This window comes from Amphiprion ocellaris, chromosome 1 (genome assembly GCF_022539595.1).
Source record: "Amphiprion ocellaris isolate individual 3 ecotype Okinawa chromosome 1, ASM2253959v1, whole genome shotgun sequence".
Lineage (NCBI taxonomy): Eukaryota > Metazoa > Chordata > Actinopteri > Pomacentridae > Amphiprion > Amphiprion ocellaris.
Genome location: NC_072766.1, coordinates 3,238,630 through 3,262,229, shown reverse-complemented (window position 1 = coordinate 3,262,229; position 23,600 = coordinate 3,238,630). Strand labels below are relative to the sequence as shown.

Sequence of the window (23,600 nt, the reverse complement as noted above, 5' to 3'; positions counted from 1 at the left end):
TATGTTTTGCATCTTGTTTGATGAGAAATTAATCATCTTGGACTGTTGGTTGAACAAAACAGGCTATTTAAAGATATTAATTTGGGTTTTAGGAACTTGTGGTAGGCAGATTTATGGATGCTTTTTATACCTAAAATGAAGAAATTAGTCCTTTTGTAATTATCCTACGGGTCAATACATAATTGAGGGATTTTTGAAGTCCATGGGATATATCTTGCATACATTTTTATTAAAAGTAAAAAAAAATATGTTTTATGTTCATTCACATCTTTTACAAATTCCGTAACTATTTATTATCGAAACAATCACTTAATAAAAAAATGACTGGGTATCACTAAAATGTCAACTAAATAACCGTCTGAATTTAATAACAACCATCTTCTAATTAGCTAAACAATAATAAAATGAGCTTAGTAAAAGATTGTGGACTGTTGTGCTTCTAAAGACATGCAGAAATGTATTTTAAAGACAAATAATCACACGTTTTTGTGTCCTGGTTAGTTGCTAATGGATTTACAAAACAACACCGAGATCTCTGAATACTGTTTGTTTTCGTGGTGACACAGATGCACATATGGCACCGATATTTTAAAATAATCCCAACAAGAAATGCCCTTGATCTTAAATTTCAGCTGTGAATTTTGTTTTCTGGTTTTGCTGTGAGTTTATGTGCAGAACTTGGTGGGTTTTTGTGCAAAAAAAGTTTGATTAAAATATTAAAAGTAAGAATGCCTGCTTTTGTAACAGAAATGCACAAAATGAGGCAATTATGAGGCTTCTCATAAAAACACTGAATGCAAAAGGGTTTATCAATACACAAATCATTCATAGTTGCCTGGTTAGGCTAAAATATGAGGCTAGAAATAATACTGCATTAGGAGCCGTTGGGAGCTGAAAGAGCCGGCTCCTTTGGGACAACCGGGTCTCTAAAAAGAGCCATCTCTACTGAAAACAGCAAAAATGTCAAATATACCTGTCAACTACGTTACAAAAAGTCCTGCAATTATATATTGACCCTGCACATCATGAGCACACAGAAATACCTTCCACAAGTAGACTCCAATCAAAGAAAGATATGTCTATGTGTCATTTATGACGATTTAAAATCATTTATTTGACTCCACATTCAGCCCAGGTCAAACTGCAGCCAGTCAAAGGCAGCTCAATCCTTTTTTAGTGCTGAGAGAAATCTGTTTATTACCAACAGGCAACAGTATACATTAAAATACTGTGTACACGCTTTCATACACATTTGGACTTTTTTTTTGTTTTTTTAAACAACTGAAGCATTTGTGTGTTGCACATGGAAGGATCTGCCAATCAGGAACATGAAAAACAAAAATAAGTGTCAGTGAATTCCTGTCATTGGGACAAAACAACACACTTTGAACACGTTCTCGGGGTTCTGGCGAGTCTTCTTGAAATTGATGCATTCTCAAAAATCTGTGCTGTGTATCTTGTCTCAGAGGATATACTTGAAGAAGCACAGAAGCAACTTAATGGATGTCTTCAAACATGCCATTTTCCTCGTCTCTTGATGTTTACATGCCATCATGTGAGCTTGCTAACAATGGCTTGGTTCAGAGAGTTCAGCTGATTTGTCCATTTGTCTAAAGCTGTGTAGCGAGCCCCTCCTCTTTTCTGGTAGTCCAGTTCTAGTAGCTGGTTCACCTGGTCGATTCGTCCGTGGATTGTGCTGTGAAAAAAAAAAAAGTTTTATGATAAAAAAATATTCAAAACTACTGGGGCTTCACAAATGAGTCCAGTTTCAAGAAACACTTCAGTCGAGCTCTTGTAGTTCAGCTTTGAAATGCCATTTTAGCAATTAATTCTGCAAATTGTACTTTAGCATAACGCAGTAAAAGCAACAATAAATAAAATAAAATATCACCAAGGCAATCATGGAGTGTTAAATTTTCTTTAAACACTGGAGTCTGTATTTAACTAAAAAAACAACATTATTTTGGCTTTGCCTTTCCACCTATGCTTTCAGATGAGTGACATGTTTATTATGAAAGAGCACAATGACAACAATGAAAAAACAATTTAATAACAAGTTATTGTAATCTCGTGTTGTCGTGTCGTGCAAAATCATTTATGTCAGTGAACCAGTAGAGCTGGGTTATGAAACTGCAAACAGCATATCTCCATTACAGTTAGATTATCGACTGAGCACAAGACATAACACACTGTGAAATCATACCGCCTGACTCCCTGAAGGGCCAAAGGATGCAAACTATGAGGAAACGCAACTCTTTACAGGAAGGGAGCTATTTTGTGTTTTATTACTGGGCACGCACGTCAGTGACGAACTTACTTATCCAAGATGCACTGAACCAGCAAACTTTCCACATCGCACACGTCAATGTTCAGCTCCTGAAACACATGAGAGACAAACACTTATCCTCACGTCTGTCAACCTGCATGTCAGCTCGGATGATTTAACATTAAAGCGTGCGCAGATTTCAAAAGAGCTGTGGGCAAAGCATCATGCAAATATGCAAACCAATAACAAACAGCAGGGGTTGGAAAGCCATTAACAAAAATGCAAAGCAGCACTGGTGACGAATATCATGTTTAACGAGAGTAACGTCATTATGTCTTTGCTTTTTAGCTCCTCTACTCTAGTTACTGTCATTTTAAGTAAGACACACCCTTTTACGGGTAAATTATAAAACAAACAAACAAAAAAAACAAGAAGAAATTAGGAAATATGAATTCAGAGATTTATATTTCAGATTCATGTCATTAAACCAATTATTCTGGAACAGCTACACTTTCTAGAAACAGATTATATGAATGTATATGTTGTTTTTCATGGTAGATGGTATGATTTATGTTGATGCTTAAATTTTATTTCATTCATTTGTATTACAGGCTAATTAAGCAAATCAGTAGAGCCTTTAGGAGCCCTACCTCTACAACCAAACTGTTAGCCCTACAAAACCAGATCACATCTTGTAATGTCAGATTTTACTTTGGCACAAGCGTTCAGAAAATGTGCGCTAATCTTTGTGTTTTCATTCCAATTATACCCTCACAGAAATGACCGAATGGGCTTTAATCGACATTAATTTATGACCACATAAAGTCACTGTAAAGGACTTACCTTAGAAATGAAAGGGATGTGTATTCTTGTGTATGGTTTGATGAGTTTGATAAGTACTTGAGTTCTAATGTTCCTCAGAAGCTCTGCAACACAGTATCACACAATCAGCTACACTTTTAAAAAATTACAGTGTTTTTCCCAACACATTTTGCCGTGCGTGTGCACTGATGCCACGTTCTCCACTCACCCTCTATGTGCTCTCTAATGAAGGGGTCGTCCATTATGTTACTGTGATTTGTTTTCAAGATTTTCTCAAATTCGGTGATGTCATTGTTCTGGTAGGCGCTGAAAGGGAAAACAGTCGCTGTTGTTGTACCATATACATTGTGTCTCCATGACCCACACAAAAACTGTCATCCTGACAGCTGTCAAACACATTCCAAAATACAACACTTCCATGTAAACACTATTCTTATTACAGTTTTGGGTGTGCGTTGTTGGTTTCTTGTTTATGTAATAAAAATTTGAAATAAATACATGCAAAACCGAGACAATGCCTGTTATTTAGGTAAACATGGGGACAAAAATGAGCAAACAAGGAAACAGAGGACTACTTAAGGTTTAAGGAAGACAATAGTCATGCTCTATAATTTATATAAATACTGTGAAATGTATGCAAATGTTGACAGAGAACTGTTTATCAAATTGAGAAGAACAATAATACTCATAATGTATCAATGTGTAAGAGGAAAATATATAAGGCAAGGGTGTCAAACATGTGGCCCACGGGCCAAAACCGGCCCTCCAGAGGGTCCAATCCGGTCTGTGGGACAACTTTGAAAAGTAAAAATTACAGAGAAGACATTAACTGCAGACTGTGGATTTGTAAAACTGTAAATTTCTAATAATTTCTAGACCATGACAAGTTGTTTTGATCATAAAGTAAAATACTAGATTTCTCATTGTTCTTGTGTCGCTTTGTGTCTCATTTTTGTAATATTTTGTCTTGTTTTTGTTGCTTTGTCTTTTTTGTCTGATTTTTGTCATGTTGTGTATCATTTTTGTCATTTTGTATTTTTTGTCTCGCTTGTGTTGTCTGTGCAATTATTTGTCTTTTTTTCTTGTTTGTCCATTTTTTGTCGCTTTGTAATTTTTTAATCAAATTTTTTGTCTCTTTTTGTTTTGTTTCATGTCATTTGTCTCATTTTTTCTCGCTTTTGCCATTTTATGTCTCATTTTTGTAATATTTAGTCTTGTTTTGTTGTTTGTCTTGTTTTTGTTGTTTTTGTCTTGTTTTTGTCTGACTTCTGTCATTTTGATCATAAAGTAAAAGTTCCAGATACCTGTGACTAAATGTTCTGTGCCTTTGTAGATACTCTGAATTGTAAAATATAATGCGTAAATGATGAACTGAGGCATAATGTTGCTGAAATTGAACTTATTTTTTAAAGAAATTTCAGGTCGTTCATGTTTTGTAGAAAGATAATTCCTTTCATGTGAACATTTTCAGAATGTACTTTTTTGCACTAAAACAAAGGAAAAAATTGGAGTTCTCGTTATTTATAGGCTATTACGCAGTGATTTTATTGGTCCGGCCCACTGGAGATCAAATTGGGCTGAATGTGGCCCCTGAACTAAAATGATTTAAACACCCCTGATAAAAGATATCCACTGAAATAAGTGAACATAATGCACACAACTGCAACTGCATGGATGAAATACAACTCAAAGCCATAAACTAAGCATATCTGGGCAAAAGAGATCACTATGCATTTAAAACAAGGCAAGATTTGTCACTGTAAGCAATCTGGGTCCATTTGTATAGTTTTGAGCACCAGAAAAACTTAAGATACAGGATACAAACTAAGCACAGTCACACGTACCACGCCTGTTGTGCTAAGTGCACTTCAGTACAAACCTAACGTGCACTTGAATAGTACATAGAATTCTAGAGAATTCATTGTCACAGCCAAATTAAACCTCACCTTTTATCTAGTTGAAAGCTTGTTCTCTCTTACAATGACATACTGATGTTTAGCAATAAAGTGAGCAACAACAAAGTGCACGCAACAATCAGACAGATTTAAAGTCTGCTGTTCAACCACACTAAGCCTACAATAAAGAAGTGAACCACCAAGTATTTACTCAGATGATCTGTGGAAAACATTTCAGAGTATTTACGTTTGTTGTCATGTAAGTCTCTGGATTAAATGACTGTCTGTCTCGCTATTCTTAGAGTAAGAATGGAGAGTATATCTCAGAGTAAGACTGTGGAGTAAAATGGTTTAAAACAATAGAAACAACAGAAAAATGAATGTGCACTTACCTTACTAAGTTTGTCATCGCTAGGATCTCTGGGTCATTTTTGTATGGTTTGGCCTTTGGAAACATATTGAAAAATTGAGTAAATGCTCACTGATTAAGCACAAAACCCCAAAATACTTTCAGGAGATTATTATGGTTAGACATATTTGAGCTGTGCTTTATCAAAATTCTAACTGCATAAACTTATTTGGCAACCAGCTAGCCTGCTTCTTTGCTCTTTTCTGCTGTACATTCTTACATAACCAGTCATTAAAAGCAAACATTCAATATGAGAGAGATTGCTTTCATACCTCTTGAGAGTCAAAAGGGTTTATTCCTGACTTCATCAGCATGTTTGCTAAGACCAGGTACTTCAGGCAAGTTGTCCTTCTTGGGCTTCCGGACTCATCGTAGTTTTTAAAGGCCTCAAAGAAGTCTGTGTGAGCTTTCTCAAATTCACCCTCTCTCAAATGCATCTTTCCACCGCACTCTGGTCAAACAAACAAACACAAGTTATTTAGCAAAGAGTTCTGACATTACACATTCTATGAATAAGTGAGCAACATTATCATACCTCTGATAACTCCCATTATGAGCGGGTGAGGAATGGCAGATTTAATATGGAGTGACTGTTCATACAAGGCTTTCAATTTCTTGTTGTTTTTCTGAGCTGTGTACATTTGGATTTCCAGGGCATAGATCTCCAACAACTGTGTGCCTTTCTTCAGGTCATCCTCTCCATCATCTGTCTGTAGTTGAAAAGAATAGAATACTCAAGTCAGTCAAGAATAATCACTACTGCTGTCATTTCTAATTACACGTATACATGTAAAAGAAAAACACATATAGGAATTAGTGACTATATGTTTGAGAAAGAGGTGCTTCAACAACTCCAAATTCATATACTGAGATAGTGATACTCTTTAAAATAAATTACAGTGAGTGGCCACACTATATTTCGTAATATCTGCAAGATAAAACCTCTTTATTGTGTCAGACCTAGAAGACAAATTAATCCATATTAAGGAAATAAACTATTAGATTTGTAGAGTTAATTACCTGACATGACTGGTGAAGTTGCCTAAGAATCTTTTGTAGTTTCCCATACTCTTCTCTCTCCAAATACAGCTTCCCCAACTGCAGGAAATGAACAAGTAGAGCAAACAAACATAAAAGATCATGTTTTTAATCACCTTCGTAGGAAATGATCATGCTAGAATAGCTGGAGTCTGTCTACAAGGTCTGCTTCTATACCTTTGTATTGGTTTTGAACCACAGTCGATCATTTTTTGCATCTTTCAAAGCCTCCAGTGTGGTTTCGTAGAACTCTTGCAGCAAGTCCATCTAGTAAAACAAGACGCACATTTCAGAAAGATTTTAAACACCAGACACATACTACTGCAAGCACACAGCATATGTATGTGACAGCGTCCATCCATACCTGTTTGGAGGTAGAGATATAGTCCAGAATGGAGTTGATGGACTTCTCCGAGTAGTTCCTGGTGACTGCACTTCTGATGTACGTAAGGAGCTGCTTGTACCGGTTCATCATTTCTGGAAAGTTGGTCTAAAGGGTTGAAACACATGGAAAACAACTCATTAAGAATTCATGTCTGCTGGGATGAGCTTAAAATATGAACAGGATGTTTTACATAACATACCAGCTTAAAGTTGATTTTGATCATCTGTTTGAGAGCTTTGAACCCCCATTCTCCTTTCTCTCCTTCTAGTTCCAACACCTAAACACATCAAAATCAAAACATGCCAGGAAACATTGAGCTTGTAAGCAAATGGGATACACAAACAGACACAGAGAAGAGATTGTTTTTATGGAGCACGACTCCACCTTCTGGAAACTGCTAAGTGCTGCTTTGGGATCATCCTCCTTCAAGGCTTTGGAGTTGTAGTACTGGTTCTCCAGGTCCACATTTGGCTCGGAATTACTGTCCTCTGAGTATTCCTGAGTTTAAACAAATACACACGTTAAAGTTCAAAACACAAGGAATCCAGTTCAAACATATAAGTTTAGCAGAAACAGTAAAGCTAACCATGGCAGACTGCCACTGAATATTATTCTGCAAATACGAGCCATGAGCTAACGCAAAGTTAGCCAACGTCAGGGCTTGCTAACTAGCCCAGTGGCTTGGTTTACAGGCGTGCAGTGTGAATCCAGTGACAACCAAACATATGCATTCTAAGCAAGTCACCCCAAATGTTTCACGTTTGTTAATATTAGTAAGCTGTATAGTAGCTAATACCAACTAGCCAGCTAGGAAGCTAACGTTATTCATCCGCTGTCAGCCTGCTGTTAGCCACCATGCTAACTAAACAGCTAACGTTAGCTAGCCCGTACTTTCGGCGCTTCACTGTTAGCAGCTCAGCGGACAAACGGCGGAAAATTCGCAAACAGGCCGAGCGAGTTCACTTGTAAATACCAGGTCGTAGTCCTCTTCATCGTCGCACATGAAATCGTCCTCCATGTCAGACATCTCGATGGTGTTCCTCGTTCTTGTTCAGAGAAAGACAGTAGTCCGGCCTGTGCTGTGTTTTGCAGCGGTGAGGTGGTGACTCGGGGCGGTTGGAGGCAGAGACGTTGGTCCGTCCATAGATGGCGCTGTTGTATCGCGTCTGATGCAGGAAGAACATCAGGCCCGCATGTAGGTTAAAGCCACGGACCAGGGGTGTCAAAGTCATTTTAGTTCAGGGGCTAGATTTAGCCCAATTTGATCTCAAGTGGAACGGAATTGTCTTAAGAAAAATAAATAAAATTTCAGCAACATTCAGCCTCATTTACACATTACAATTTACAGATCACAAAGGCACAAAATATTTAGTCACAGGTATCTGGAACTGAATGATGTAGTATTTTACTTTACTTTTTAAAAAAAAGGACAAAAAAACCCAACAAAAAAGACAAAAGATTACAAAAATAAGACACAAAATGAGAAAAGTGAGACACAAAACGACAAAAGCAAGAAAAAATGACAAAATAAGAGACAGACAATACAAAACAAAACAGCCAAAAAAATTGGACAAGAAAATTTTGAAACAACAAAAAAATGGACAAATGACAAAAACAAGACAAAAACGACAAAAGCGAGAAACAAAATGACAAAAAAGAGACAAATGATACAAAACAAAATAGCGACAAAAATTCGATAAAAAAATTATAAAACGACAAAAAAATGGACAAATGACAAAAACAAGATAAAAAAATGACAAAAGCGAGAAACAAGATGACAAAATGGACAAAAAATTTGATTAAAAAATTATAAAGTGACAAAAAAATGGACAAATGACAAAAACAAGACAAAAAGTGACAAAAGCAAGAAATAAAAAATAGACAAACAGCACAAGTGAGACAAAAACACAAAACGACAAAAACCATACACAAAACAAATAAAGCAAAACACAAAATGACAAAAATAAGACAAAAAGCACAAGGGAGACAAAATGGAAACACAAAATGACAAAAACGAGAAACAAAACGACAAAAAAACGAGACAAATGACAAAAGTTTGATGAAAAAAGACAAAATATTACAAAAATGAGACACAAAATGACAAAAGAACAATGAGCAATATTTTACTTTATGATCAAAACAACTTGTCATGGTCTGGAAATTATTTAAAACTTATAGATTTACAAATTTACAATCTGCAGTTAATGTCTTCTCTGTAATTTTTACACATTTTTAGACATTCATATTTCAGAGGAAAAGTTTTGCTCCAATACCTGTCTGATATCTATGGTTAGCTACTTTCTAGATTTAGACAACACACACCTTCATTATCAGTTTACAACACATTCTTATGTTATTAGAACATAAAGTAGATCGAATTAACCTCAACCGACAATATTATAATCCTTTCTATGCCATTATGCATCAGTGGCAACAACCCAATAATAATAATCATAATAATAAAACACAATCCAGTAATCTAATATATGATGCCAAAACCTATTCTTCTGCATAATCCAGCAAAATTCCCTGGATTTTGGTAGATTTTTTGTGAATGTTCTTAAAGAAACATTTTTTTAACATTTTTTTTCCCACCAACTAATGTTCAAAACCCTCCCAAAAATGTTGAAAATGTGGACATCAAGAAGTTTCACTGTGAAGATATACTTTTTCCACATTTTCAAACTTGAAAATGGGTCAATGTGACCTGCAGGACAACACAAGGGTGAAAAATAAAGTTTAAAAAAACAAAGTTTAACCAGCAAAATTTAATTAAACCATCAAAAACAAGAGTATATTATCTTTATACATTATTTTTTTGCAAGCAGCATGTTGTAATTGACTTAGTTGGAGTTAATTTTACTTACTTTACATACTGTTGGACATTTTATTATATAACTAAGGATATTTTATAAGAAGATTATATGCTTTGTTGTTTTGCTAGTAACTTTACAGGTTAAAGAAAGAAAGAAAAGTGCTTTATTTGTCCCCATGAAACACAGTGTGAGTGTAAAGTACTTCAGCGTTTACTTTATGTACAGCACTTGGGTTCTTGTTCATTTCCACCGCTGCAAATATCCAATAAATTCCAGTTGTGCGTGTCAGATTTCAGTCGGCCCTGTGAATCAGGTTCATGTCAACTGGATTTCGTGACTCCTTCATCGGTCTTGGCTGCTACACAGAGAGACCGTTGGCAGCATCACGTCCCTCTGTAGCCTCTCTGCCTCACTCTGGGGGTCATTCCACATCCAACCCTGTGAACGATTTTATTACCGAAGAGATTAAGTTCCTGTTCCGAAAATTTACGCAATCAGCCCGTGTGTCATCGAGTTATGTGTCATAAGTTTATTTCAAAAAACTGATGAGTGTGGGTGAAAAACTCAAGTCCATCATCCTACGCAGTCAGTTTGGCCATAATATTTACAATATCCAGACATGAATCACTAACACCAATACGAGAGGGAAGAATGTACTCACAGGCTCACTTATAACTTTAAGAGCATTCAGAACGTCCAGAGTAGCATTACTTGTGCGAGTGTGTGTGTACAAACGTGTCACAGACTGTGCACTTTCCACAAGCGTATTATCTTTCATGTTTGCACTGACAGAGTTATTGCATTTTTTACATAATGTCACGCTGCGGCTGTCTACCGGTTTCACATGGAGACCAAATGATTGTAATTACTCAGGGCTGGTGACCTGGGTGTGTATTCAGTGGGGTGGCATGAGACAGTCTGTGCACACCTTTGTTACATGCGTGAGATGCATCAAACAAGCAGCAGGGGTGTGTGTGTGCTGCGTCTGTCAGCATTTCATTAATTGCACTTGGTTATCAGCACACAGGCTTAACAAATAAGCAGCGCTCTTTTATTGGAGTCAACAATGCCAGGAGAGCTGTGGGTTTGAGACAAAAGAGACAGTGGTACTAATACACCCTGATTTGTCATCACAACACCCACACAACCCCCTCAAATTATATGGAATTAGGCTTCTTCACATACCTGAAATGCACCGTTATGACCACAGACTGACTGTTCTGTTCAAACACTGACAACCTTTGAAGAGAGCAGGTCCCAGCTGTGGTGGCAAAGAAGGACCCTCCCAGTTTCAGCTTACTACAATTCCATTTCAACGACTTTTTATTTATCTGACTGAGTCAAGGGGATTTTGCGATAAACACAAGTTCATTCTGTTTAACCCTGCCATGTAAAACCACTAACCTTATTTAGAGATGTAAAAGTGTGGTATTAAGCCTTATAAACACCTCCAAGCAGGCTTTTTTTCCTTTCCGATAATTGTTGATGAATCATTTGACAAAATTAGTACAGTGATCTTACTCCCTAAGCATCAATGTATACACTGGGCTTTAGAAGCCGTTTAATTTTTGGTTGCCAAAAACTGTTTTATGCCGAACCTAATAACCTTAATAGAGTTAATATAATCTAATTCCTGACAGTTCCTTAAACATAACACAAGAGTTTTTAATATATCTCCAGCAGGGCAAAAGCCTATGTACCTTTCTCAGCAGGCAGCCTGCTTATATATTCTGCACAAATGACTCTCACACTAAAAGTGCTCACGCAGGGGGTGCTAACCCTTGTTGTCCTGCTGCCAACTCCCTTGTAGATCATTACTCATACATTAGCACAAATGCACACACACACAGTCACACCCTAAGAACCTGCACGGCTGCCAACCTTGTACAACTTAGCCTCAGGCCTGCATAGCTGCTCTCACTTCTCAACTTGTGCAAGATGCGTGACTAGCCAGTTTGTTTTTCTCCTTTTATTTTTTAGAAGTTTTTGCTGTTTTCATTTTTATAAGGTATGTAGAAGCATGTCTCAATTTTATGCAACAGCTTCCATCATGTGGGGTTGTTGTCTCAGATGAAATCCAACTTCCAAAGGCTGTAACAGTCGCTGGCGTCCACACGCAGCCCCTCTGCATCACACGCTATGTGACGTGTGTGGTATGGGCTCTGAGTGGGGTATGTGGGGTACAGTTTGAGGGTGTCGGGATATGTGTGCATCATAAATGTATGGAGGCTAGAAAAACACGATCCAGTAAACACTTTTTGGACAAACTCCTGGCACAACACAGTATAGATTTTAAAATTAGAAGTGTTTTTAAAGTCTATCTATCTATCTGTCTGTCTGTCTGTCTGTCTGTCTGTCTGTCTGTCTGTCTGTCTGTCTGTCTGTCTGTCTGTCTGTCTGTCTGTCTGTCTGTCTGTCTATCTATCTATCTATCTATCTATCTATCTATCTACCTATCTATCTATCTATCTATCTGTCTGTCTATAGTCGACCCATTGCTAATGTGCAGAAACTGCACTCAGTTCTAAACTACAAAAACAAGCTTAACAAGAGTGATCTGAACTGAGCTCTTGTGGGTCACGGTATGGAGGTTTGGGTTCAGTACTCAAATTATCAGCTCAATTTGCACTGTGAAATATGAAAACCACTGCTTTCTATCAGTATAGGTAGGAAATTACTGCAAATAACTGTGTTTTCTATCATGATGAAGCACTTCTTTCATGATGACTCTACATCCAGCATTCAATGAAACCTGTAAGAAATGTGTCTCTTAAGCTTTGTGTGCCATCTGTCTCCTAAAATTTAATTAACTTTTATTTTCAGAGCAGTTCATCCTGCATATATATGTACGGGGTTTATTGTTTTTTTATAACTGCAAACATGTCACCAAGTCCAAGCAGTTTAAGCTTTCCAAGAAGCACAGAGCAGTGGAATATCCCACCCACACCCACTGCTGTGACTTCCCCCTGACAATGGGATGGCAGGCTAACAGCTCTGAGCAGTCCTGTTTTTATTATTGTCTTTTGCGGATAGAAATAAAAACAGATGTGGCTCAAAAGCCGGTCCAGCTTTTAGGTCAGGTCCAGGATGCAGAGTGCAGGACAGGACTATGTGAAATACCCATCATCTCTATTGCCCTCTCCTTCCTCCTCCTCCTCCCCCGTTGCTTCATGTCCTCTCCCTCCCTTCTGGCAAACTCATCCCTGTGACTTTGGTTTAGAAAATCAAACCAGGAGACGGGGTATATTTAGACACCCCTACATATTTCACATGCCAAGGCTGAGGCTATGGGACTGGTGGTTTCCAACTTGACGTTCATGCAAAGCAAACAGGACCAGATTGAGTGTGAGCCTGACAGAAGAGGTGTGACCCTCTGGATGCTTTCATTAACATCTGACAGTGTCAAATCCTCAGGCAGACCAGATGCTGGTTCGTACAGAGCGAATCTGTAACAATGAACTTACCTTCTGTTGTCACACTGCTGACCTGTCAGAGTAAGCAGAGTGATTTATGTCCTTAGCTGACAGCCAAGCACAGAGGAGCCACGGCTGTGAAAGCGCTTGTCAGAAGTGGAGTAATAAAACCTCTGCCTGTGTATAAGTCTTCTCTTGTTGAAAGGCTTGCGTGTGTCTTGAGCTTCCATATACTGTAAATATAGAAATACCATCCCTATTTCTGGAAGCTCTCACGAAGCCGGCTATCTGTGGACTATCGTCTTCTTCTGGGTCTGTTTCTCTTGAAACAAATGATCTTCTTGGAGTTTGATTTACAGTTTACTGTCTGTCATCTCTCTCTGGTTTGCAGCTGTCATGAAAAAAGAAGATCACAAAAGACTGACAAAAATACTGCAGGTGCAACGACTGTACTTTGTTGTAGAAAAAACTGCAACATTAGCTAAAAAAAAAAATACTTCTCTATACCAGCGGTTTCAAACATGTGGTCCATGGGCCAAAACCAGCCATTCAGAGGGTCCAATCTGGCCCGTGGGACGACTTTGTAAAGTGTAAAAATTCCAGAGAAGACATTAACTGCAGATTGTGAATTTGTAAAACTATAAATTCAAAACAATTTCTTGACCGTGACAAGTTATTTTGATCATAAAGTAAAATACTAGATTGTTCATTGTTGTTTTGTCATTTTGTGTCTCATTTTTGTAATTTTTTGTCTTGATTTTGTTGTTCTTTGTCTTTTTTGTCTGACCTTTCTCATTTGTCTATGTTTTTGTTATTTTGTGTTATCTTTATGTTGTGCTTGTGTTTCTTGTCTTATTGTCATTTTACGTTTCACTTTATTTGTTGTTATTAGCATCGTTTTTGTAATTTAGGTTTTTTTGTCTCGTTTGTGTTTGTTGTTTATTTTGTTTCCTGCTTTCATCATTTTTTGTCTCGTTTGTGTCTTTTATGTCTTTTTGGCTCGTTTTTGTCATTTGTCTTATTTTTTTGTTGCTTTGTGATTTTTTTCTCAAATTTTTTGCCTCTTTTTTGTTTTTTCGTGTCATTTGTCTCATTTTCTGTCATTTTGTCTCGCTTTTGTTGTTTTGTGTCTTGTCTTTGTTGTTTCTTGTCTGACTTTTGTCATTTTGATCATAAAGTAACATACTATATCGTTCAGTTCCACATACCTGAGACTAAATGTTGTTGAATTAATTTTTCTGAAGAAATTTCAGGTTGTTCATTATGTTTTGTAAAAAGATAACTCCTTAAATGTGAGCATTTTCAGAATGTACATTTTTGCACTAAAACAAAAGAAACATTAGGAGTTGTGGTTATTTATAGGTTATTATGCTCTGATTTTACTGATCTGGCCCACTTGAGATGAAATTAGGCTGAATGTGGCCCCTGAACTAAAATGAGTTTGACACCCCTGGTCTATACCGTCTGCAGAAACAGAAAGGTTCTAGGAGTGGTTTCCTACCATTGGAAGCTGGAAATAGTGTAAATGCTTTCTAGACTTAGTTTTGTCAATTTGAATACAGTTCTGATTGTGCTCTGTAATGCACCGTATGTTGTATTTCAATTAATTGTTTCACATTGTGGGAAGAAAATGCTGTAAATAAGACAATATGACACTAAAACTTGAGGTAGCATGAGTATAATCAGTGCCTGTCAGTGTGCTAATGAATATCCAAATAGTCTGAGCTGAGATCAGGAAAATGCGATTCAACAGCGAGCACATGGCTGGATTCAGTCTAGGTTAGTTTTGCAAGACAGATTTTGTTTCTTGAGTAATTTTGTACACAAACCAGTGCGAACTTTCTTTTGAGCTTAAAAAGAACGAAATGGGCAAAGCCATACAAAGCCCAGACATTTTGTTGACAGAAATTTTCATTTTGGAGAAGAACCATAGCTCACAGCTGCATGCAGTGACAAAAGAACAACACAGATATTATAGTTACTGAATGTACACTGTATATATGGCACTGAGGCTGTGTGTCTGACCTGTTGTCAGTATGACTGGTTCTTTTGCCAAAGTGTGTGAGCATCTCCTGGATCAGACAAAAGCCCTCACATTCATCCATTAGGATCTGCTTTGTTTATTTCTCTACAGAGTCGGACATATTGTGAGCTGAGGCTGGTGGTCTACTACCGGGGAGGCATGCCAGATTTTCCACAGTCGGTCACAAATAGTAACTTTCCATTGCATGGAAGCAGGGTGCTCGCTGAGAGATAACTTTGATGTATCTTATCTGTGGCTGAGTGCCGTCAGTATTAAAGGGCAACAAATTACAGTTCTAGGAAAGGCATCTTGATTATAGAGTGGATTAATGGCCAATTGCTGGCTGGAGCATTATTTATGTTTGGACAGAGAATGTCCCTGTGTGTGTGTAACTGACTGAGTGTTGGTGCACACATGTTGGTTGGTACATCAGTGTTTTGATGTAAGTTGTGTCTGGCTCTGTTGCACAACCTCCCCAGAGACGGATGATCCACTGTGATCTTCCATTTCCCAAACCTGATGAAATCTCTGCTCCCATCAGATACGGGGTTGCCGCGAAGGTGACACAAGTAACTGTCGACACTCCCACCGCTGCTGTGAGTTTCGCAAATATTAACTCACAGGAGTAATTCCAATCGTAGCAGATTACCGTAAACAGAGACTTTTAACGAGAAGCATGATCAAACCCACATCAGAACCACATTTGTTTTCCCCTGTGCCTCTGTGCATGCATAAACTACCACAGATGATGATGTGGTTAACAACATTTATGCAGTCCAATAAGGAAGAGAATGAGAAGGACAAACAGCAGTGCAGCATTTTTCTCCCTCTCTGGCTCTGTGTTAGTCTGGCCCTGCTGAACCTGAGATAAGACCGAGGAACAGAGGGACGATTGGAAAATGGCACAGATTGGAGCTGAAACCGGGACCTTAGATCGGGGCTGGTGTTTAGGATAGAAGGCCGCATCAGATGACACTTTGCGTGCAGACGTTTTTATGAACTCAATCTCAGTTGCCAAAATATTTCACATTTATGAGCAAAGATTCGTGCTAAGTATCATAAAACAAATGTTGTTACACATATCACGATCTATTACTGATTTAGATTAGGCATATGGCTCAAGTTTAGCCATGACCACAGTAAAAGCTGGCGGCCTGCCAACGCTTCCATGTGATTGTAGACTCTTATGCTTGTAAAGGGGAAACAGCCAGAGTTTCCCCCTGGAGTAAACTCATGTGCCTAATGCATAACATACAACACAATACAGTAAACCTACAGTATGTCATTCACAGTGTTGTCTACATGTAAACTGTCTATGTTATGTCGAAGTCTGCTAACCACATATTTACACAGAAGCAACAGGCTATAGCATGGTGTGCGTTTGTTCTTAAAATACCACGGCAAGGAACACATGCGACCCAACCTGTGAGGCTTCGGCCTGAGAAAGATAAATAAATTGCCCTTTTCCAGTGATTGCATCTTTTTTTTCCTTGGGTCTGTCAAGACCCACAGAAAGAAAAGGTCGAGAACCTCAGCAGAGTAACCTAATATAGAAATCCAAAGTTTTACAATCTGTAAAGAGTTAGGAGGCGGCGGAGAAGAGGGTTTACAAATGGTTCTGGGCACATTTCCCACAAAGGCGGGAATTCCATCCCACTTCACCAATCTGGAGATGTTTACCTACAAAATGTGGAAGCATGATGCAGTGTCTATGTGTCGATGTAAGTGTGTGCGCGTGTGTGTGTGTGTGTGTGTGTGTGTGTGTGTGTGTGTGTGTGTGTGTGTGTGTGTGTGTGTGTGTGTGTGTGTCTGTGTGTGTGTGTGTCTGTGTGTGTGTGTGTGGTCAAAGGAGACCCTCGGCTCTCGTGACTCTGGCTGGGGATGGGAGCAGGGGGTGGGGAAGATACTATCAGGCCCTGATTTCTGCGGTTATGATGACATCCAGATAATAGCGCGCACACACCACATGCACAAGCATCTCCTCTGCTTCGAGCCCACCACCGCCGCCACCGCTGGCCTCTCACACACACACCCGCGCACACACACAGAAACACAGACACACACACCAGAGCCTGAAAATTACAGCTTAGCATGCAAGCGTTGAGCAGATGGGTTGCCTAATGACTGTTGTGTACAGTGCAGAGGGAGTGTTCTGCTTTCCCATTACACGTCCCCCTTACAACTCACTAGACCCCAAAGCACAGGTCTGGCTTTCATTTACTTTATGTCTTAACTGGCACTAGCATGACACATGCAAGTTGCAGGTGGTCAGACTACGAGGAGAAAAGAATGAAAACATATTGGAGATTTCTCTGCACTTGCTTTGCGCGGGGGTGGGAGGAGGGGATTGTCACTTGTCAAACTCAATGTAAAGTTTTTTTCTTCGCAGATTCAAACCACTCAGTCATATAACATCATCTGTTTGTTTTTTTAAATACGTGTTTGTTATTTAATGCAGCATTACATGATGAAAGTCAATTATTGTCAAAGTGTCTATAAAACACAATCCCTTTAGAAGAGGAGGATTTAAATGACATCAGTGTGTTAGCGTGAGAGTCGGAGGTAGACTGCTGAGAATCTGTCATGACTGCTGTCAAGAGATGATTACTTTAACATGATCTCATTTATTGATTGAAAAATTTTTTAGAAGATATCGCCCTACTCCCCTATCATTAAAGGGGGATAATTTGCCTCTTAAAATCAACCTGGGCTCCTTTCCTTCTCCTCTGGGAATACAGAGACAGGACTGGAGGATTTACAGAGAACAAAATCAGCTGAAATTGAAAACATTGTTAGATTATTAGAGCTAACACAAAGAGACAACACTAAACTGCCAGTAACTAGTGTTGAACTCAATGATTTATTACATGAACAGCTTATTATGATATATTCACATTTTTTCTACAAACTGCTTGGCTATGTATTTTCATATGTATTATATTCAGACATTTATGATCTACTTAGACAAACATATTTTAAACTGAAATAGTTTACCCGAAATCCCCCGTGGTTTAAGAATTACTGAATATTCTCCAGGTATTATATCCTGTTAATGAACCTCTTCAGTTTAATGACACCATTCTGATTGAAATTAACTATGAGTTGCGTTGTGGAAAAACTTGCATCACTGATTTTATTGTTTGCTTTCTTTGTTTGTCATTGAGAAAATACATGTAAATTGAACGAAGGTTATGAAAATCAAGCTTCCTTTGTCTGAAATACACCAACAAAAAGTTAGGTAAATTTCCCCAAACAAATCTAAAGATGTAATTTAGTTTTAATTATTATTTGTTGTTTTTTTTTAACTACATGTTTTTTAAGGTGTAATTTTATTGAATGGTCTTTCATTTGCACCAGACTACTTATTTTCTGCTGCCTGCTTTTCCTGTTTAGATTTGTTGTCACCTTTATCATTATTTTATGTGAGTAGAATCTAATGGGGATCCAAAAAAGGAGTTTTTAGTCTTTCCTCAGCCTACTGTATTTTTCTTTTTGTTCACACTTACGCCTTCCTTTTTTACAGCTATGTAACACATACATGCAAGATTTGTAGAGATGTATTTTTGTCTTACACCAGCAGTTACTTTTGCTCCCTCATATTAGCAATCTCCACTATGATTAATACATTAACGTCATTTTCTTTGATTACGGCTGTATAGCAAAGGGATCAGCTGACTGACAAGACCACAATGACGACATCTGAGCCGATTCCTAGACACAAACTTGTAGCTAAACACATTTACAGAGCTAAACCAACCACAATACACATTTTAAAAAAGCACGCATCAGCTCACACTCACAGACCTACATTTACACACACCTATCTTTACTGCTAACTCCTTTTAAAAGGCATCAGTCAGCAGCTCGCTCAGAGCGATACGAGAGAGCGACTGATGTTGTGTTCATGTGCGTGACCTCTCCTGAAGCATGTTCAGTGGGAGCGTGTGGGAGAGACAATAGGGGGGGAAAGGCCTGTCTGCAGGCCTGTCTATAGCTAATCTGCTGTTGCATTCAAAAGGTGATGTGTCAGACAACCATGAAGGTAACTTCAGATGGACAAACGGCCGCTCTGAATTACATCACTTAGTGAGGATGCCTTTGTTTCTGTGAAACCAAACACATCCACATGAATGACATGGCGAGCGGGCTGTAATTGAGATGTCTACTCAGGAAGGCGTGCTGAACTTCTGTTAGTCTCAATTTCTCCCCTTCTCGCACGATATCTCATCCATGATACCTCCCTTCCCGACTCTCCTCTTGCTCCCCCTCCATCTTCGTCCTCATCATTCTGTCTCTCTGTGAGGCTCAGTGCTGTGATATCCTATACAGTCTGCACTTTTGACCAACTTTCTTGGATAATGGTTTTCAGACTCTTCAAGGTGGCCTGAATCTGTGCCAGAGCTGAAAATGGAAAGCAAACACGAGTCCACCACCCTCTGTTCCTACTTAGCTCCAATGTAAGCTGATTATTCAGGTTCTTAGAAAATTCTGTCATGCTTTTTCATGTGAGACTCCCATCCCTCAACGAGTGCACAGACAGAGCGTGAGTTTGTTGTTTTACTGCCTGCCTTTATGTAATACAGTCAGCTATGAGGGGATTGGTCATTAATTTTAGAGAGGGACACGCTCCAAGAAGTGTGTTAACATCCATCCGTATGAAACCTGTGAGAGTCAGGTCTGTGTGACAAGGTTAGCTGCTACAGGTTGTCTGTGGATCTGTCCACAGTCTCCCATGCAAACAAGCTCTCCTTCCATCCCACATGGCCTTGGTGTGTGGTTCCTCCTGACCACACAACTGTGTTTACTCTACCAGCCTCCCTTTTTCTAGTCAGACAATTGTTGTGGTTTTGGTCTGCCCAGGACTTGTCTTGCAGTCCACATTTCCTCCGTGGTGTTACTACCGAACAACTGAAAAAATGTGAAATTAAATATTATAATGGCGGGTTCCGATCTTTCATTGCTTTGGAATTTGCTGTGTAAACTGCCAATGACTCAATCAGATCGATGACACATTATCTCTGTGAGGTCCTGGTGGGCATGCAATCAGTTCAGTAATCAGACAGAGAAGGTGATTTCCTGTGAATTCAAACCAAACTGGGGATGTCTGGGTAAATCATAAGATCTCTGGTTTGTTGATGTCTCCAACATGGCTGGTGAAAACAGCTAAAACTAGGCAAAAACTAAGCAAAAACAGTAGAAAGTTAAAGGTTTAAGTGGCTTCCACTTATTTTTCCTTGTCCCTTAGCAATTGCCACTCAATGTGGATGTGGCATTTGCATCACTTTCCAAGATGCTGTGATGTCTTAAGTTCAGATTTTGGGAAAAATTCAGTCTAATGAAGATTCAAACTGTTAGTCGAGTCAAACCCAAGCAATATCAGTAACCTTTATAAGGCTAATATCTTAGCACCACATACAAGTTCATCATAATCACACATCAGCATAGTTCTGTTTTGATAGATAGATAGATAGATAGATAGATAGATAGATAGATAGATAGATAGATAGATAGATAGATAGATAGATAGATAGATAGATAGATAGATAGATAGATAGATAGATAGATAGATAGATGCTTTATTAATCCTGAGGGAAATTCAAATTGCTGCCATTTTTAATGCCTCTACTATACACAGCTTACCATCAGGACATGGAAATAAGGGAAGAGACATAAAAAAGGCAGTAAGACATGAACCAGGCATGTTGTGGTTCATGGTTAGCACTTTAAAGCACCCCTCCGGTGAAAGTCAAGTTTTTTTTTACCTTGTTAACATGTCCATATGGTGTTTCTGCACACTAAAGGACACATCATTTTTAACTTAAAACTGGGAAAAAAAAAAAAAGAAAAAAAAAAACATACTGATTTACTGGGTTTCATATGTAACAAACATAAAGAACAAATCATGTCAACTTGAAGTGTGGTCTGTGTATCATTCTTCTTCAGAATTGGTTTATGGTTCTAAGTTGCATTGGCTGAATTACTCCGATATTACAGCGTTCTGTTTTACAGTGTTTGAACAGAGACTTCATGGATCTGCACATTCTAGAGTAACCAACAATGTAGAATAGGTATTTTTAATGAAAAAAAACACTTCTAAATATGTGACTTTAACACACAGAGATGAATTTTTTGGGTTTAATCAATGACTGAAGAGGGATTTTGACCTCTTGTCCACCAGGGCACACCTGCAGCAGTGTGATTTATGTGAATGATATGACCTTTCAGCAAACTTTCATCCAGGAATTAACACACTATACATCATGACTGTACTGACAGTGACACTTCTAGTGACCAGTGAGGGGAGCTCCAATGCTTTATGATTCAGTGAGTACAACTGGTGAGTCCATAAGCAGTTCATACTGAAGATATAAGGGTTCACTGAGGACATACCAAAAACCCACATTATCTTTACATGTTGAATTGCCGTTGTCTGTGCCAAAGTTGTCACTACTTCCTATTAGTAATGTGAGTATTTTCTCAGCTCTCACAAAAAGATGCTGCTGTTGGGCTTATTATCGTCATCAAAGCGAGTTTATACATCCTGCCAATGTGCATTCTGATGCCCTTTGGCCACGCCAGCATATGCACATTCTTTGGTGCTCAAACTTTCATTCAGCCCTTGTAGAGAGGCCCTTACACAGTGCTGTGCCCACTGTTTATGCAGATCACAACTTTAAAACCACATTCAGGGATATGGCAAGCCACTCTGTCTGTTTCAAGAACACGCAAAGTACCATAGTGGACTGGATTCAACAGCCAGCTTTCTTAAACATCTGCAGATTTTGCAACATCACTGAAATGTTCTCTGCTACGGCCCCTGAGCTACACTGGTCTTTGGTACAGTTGAGTGGTGTGACCACATAGAAGTCACACAGCAGAAACTATATTGATGAGCTCTGAAACTGATTCATGCACGCATTCCACGTTGTACAATCACACAGTCTGCAAACCAGGGAGTTTTTAATCTTGTAAGGGGTTGGAGAGAGAGAGAACACATCCTTCTGGACTTGCACACATTGTGTAATTTGAAAGATCAGTTAGAGACAGCTTTTTGGAGCATGCACAGTGCACCTGAGAAGCAATGTTTTTCAACCTATGATTCAAGAGTTTAGACTACTTCTAATCTAGTGTAATCTTTGACAATGCATTGCAAAACATTTGTATTTTTATGTAAAATACTAAAATGAAATCACATGTTAGCCAATATTTTCAACTTTGACGTGAGTTGCTTCCTTCTCTGCGTGCCAGCCATCAGTGTGTTTTTGTGGAGTTTAAATAGTTCACCATGTAAACCCCTGTCGCTCCACACCCACACACACCTTCCTCCACCTCAATTACCCCCCGGCTATGTAGGTGCGAGGCGTGTGTCTAGTGTGATGGGTGCAGGGCAGGCACTTCTGCAGTCTTAAGAGGTGATGAAGCCAGTAAATCTGCACAGAGGGGTGGTCTCTGAGGCTGCCCCAGCCTTGGCAGGACCCCTGGGCCCAAATTGAAAGCAGACGTTTTTGGAGTTCATTCTCTGAGTTACTACTGTTCAATTGTGATTTACAAGAGTGTGTGAGATATGGAAATCTCTCACGCAACTCAAGATATGGGCTGAGTGAAAGCACATTGTGAAATAGGCCCCTCCGCCCTGTGGGAAGGACTAATCTGTAAACTCATGCTATCCCTCCATTTGGCCAGGACTGTTTATTCAGTGTTTTCATCCTTTTAGCCAGTCATCTTCTCAAATAAGGGAACAATGTCCTCTTTGGATAATGGAAAAGGCATGCCAGCAAGGCAGGAAATTCAGGCTTTTCTACTCAGGGTACAAGGTTGATATCAGGCAAAGGAGCTGACTTATATTATCCTCTATTAACAAGCTAATGGCCGAACATAGCCTCTTCTCTCAGAATAAATTTGTTCCCTTAAATAAATATTAATTTCAAATAAAATATCAGTCATTGACTAACATAATGTCATTGCCTAGTGCCTCACACTTTGAGTTTAAAGTTAATATTAATGAATTTATTAGATGCTTTTGTCTGAACAACATACAAATTAGATCCTATCCAGGTCACAGCAGATTAAGGTTAATTGATCTACATTTTTATTCACATATGTAAAACAGAATTAATAATATGCATTAAGAACAAAATATTGCAAAAATTACTGCTGAAATGACTTTAAATGTCCTTATAAAATTAGGTTGGCTTAAAAATTTATATACACGCATTTTCAATTCATGCATCATTAAATTGAAATATCAGAAAGCATTAAAATCTACCACCATCTATGGCCTTCATGGGCTATTTAAAGACATTTCTTGGCTTTTTGAGCTGCACCTGTCCTGGTTAACATCACCAATAAATTTGATTCAAAACTGAGCAATCACATTGGAATGAATACATTTTACTCAGCCAAATTTTCCAAGTTTCTGACCCAAATAAGAAATGGGTTTCTACATACCTACAACTACCCTATCTTTGCTGTAGAGGCAACAAGGTTACAGTTACAGATTTCAGCTTTAAGTGATAAAAACTGTGAGTCCAAT

The 23,600-nt window shown here is 38.5% G+C and overlaps 1 protein-coding gene and 1 long non-coding RNA gene across 2 annotated transcripts in view; both read right to left on the bottom strand.

Annotated features, from left to right (window-relative positions):
• Positions 1-1,166: 1,166 nt before the first annotated feature.
• On the bottom strand, positions 1,167-7,948 carry cops2 (COP9 signalosome subunit 2). The gene is made up of 13 exons (XM_023265952.3): positions 7,789-7,948; positions 7,200-7,313; positions 7,015-7,092; positions 6,795-6,920; positions 6,608-6,697; positions 6,413-6,490; positions 5,928-6,102; positions 5,665-5,843; positions 5,376-5,428; positions 3,297-3,394; positions 3,110-3,192; positions 2,318-2,376; positions 1,167-1,696 (listed from the first exon to the last, which is right to left on the bottom strand). Exons 1-13 carry the CDS (start codon positions 7,840-7,842, stop codon positions 1,552-1,554), a joined length of 1,332 nt encoding a protein of 443 aa, XP_023121720.1. The 5' UTR covers positions 7,843-7,948; the 3' UTR covers positions 1,167-1,551.
• A 773-nt stretch (positions 7,949-8,721) lies between these two features.
• The window catches only part of LOC129349619 (uncharacterized), a 46,754-nt gene continuing 31,875 nt past the window's right edge, over positions 8,722-23,600 (bottom strand). The window contains exon 3 of the long non-coding RNA XR_008602684.1: positions 8,722-10,069. This is a non-coding gene — a long non-coding RNA (uncharacterized LOC129349619). The remainder of the gene's footprint in view (positions 10,070-23,600) is intronic.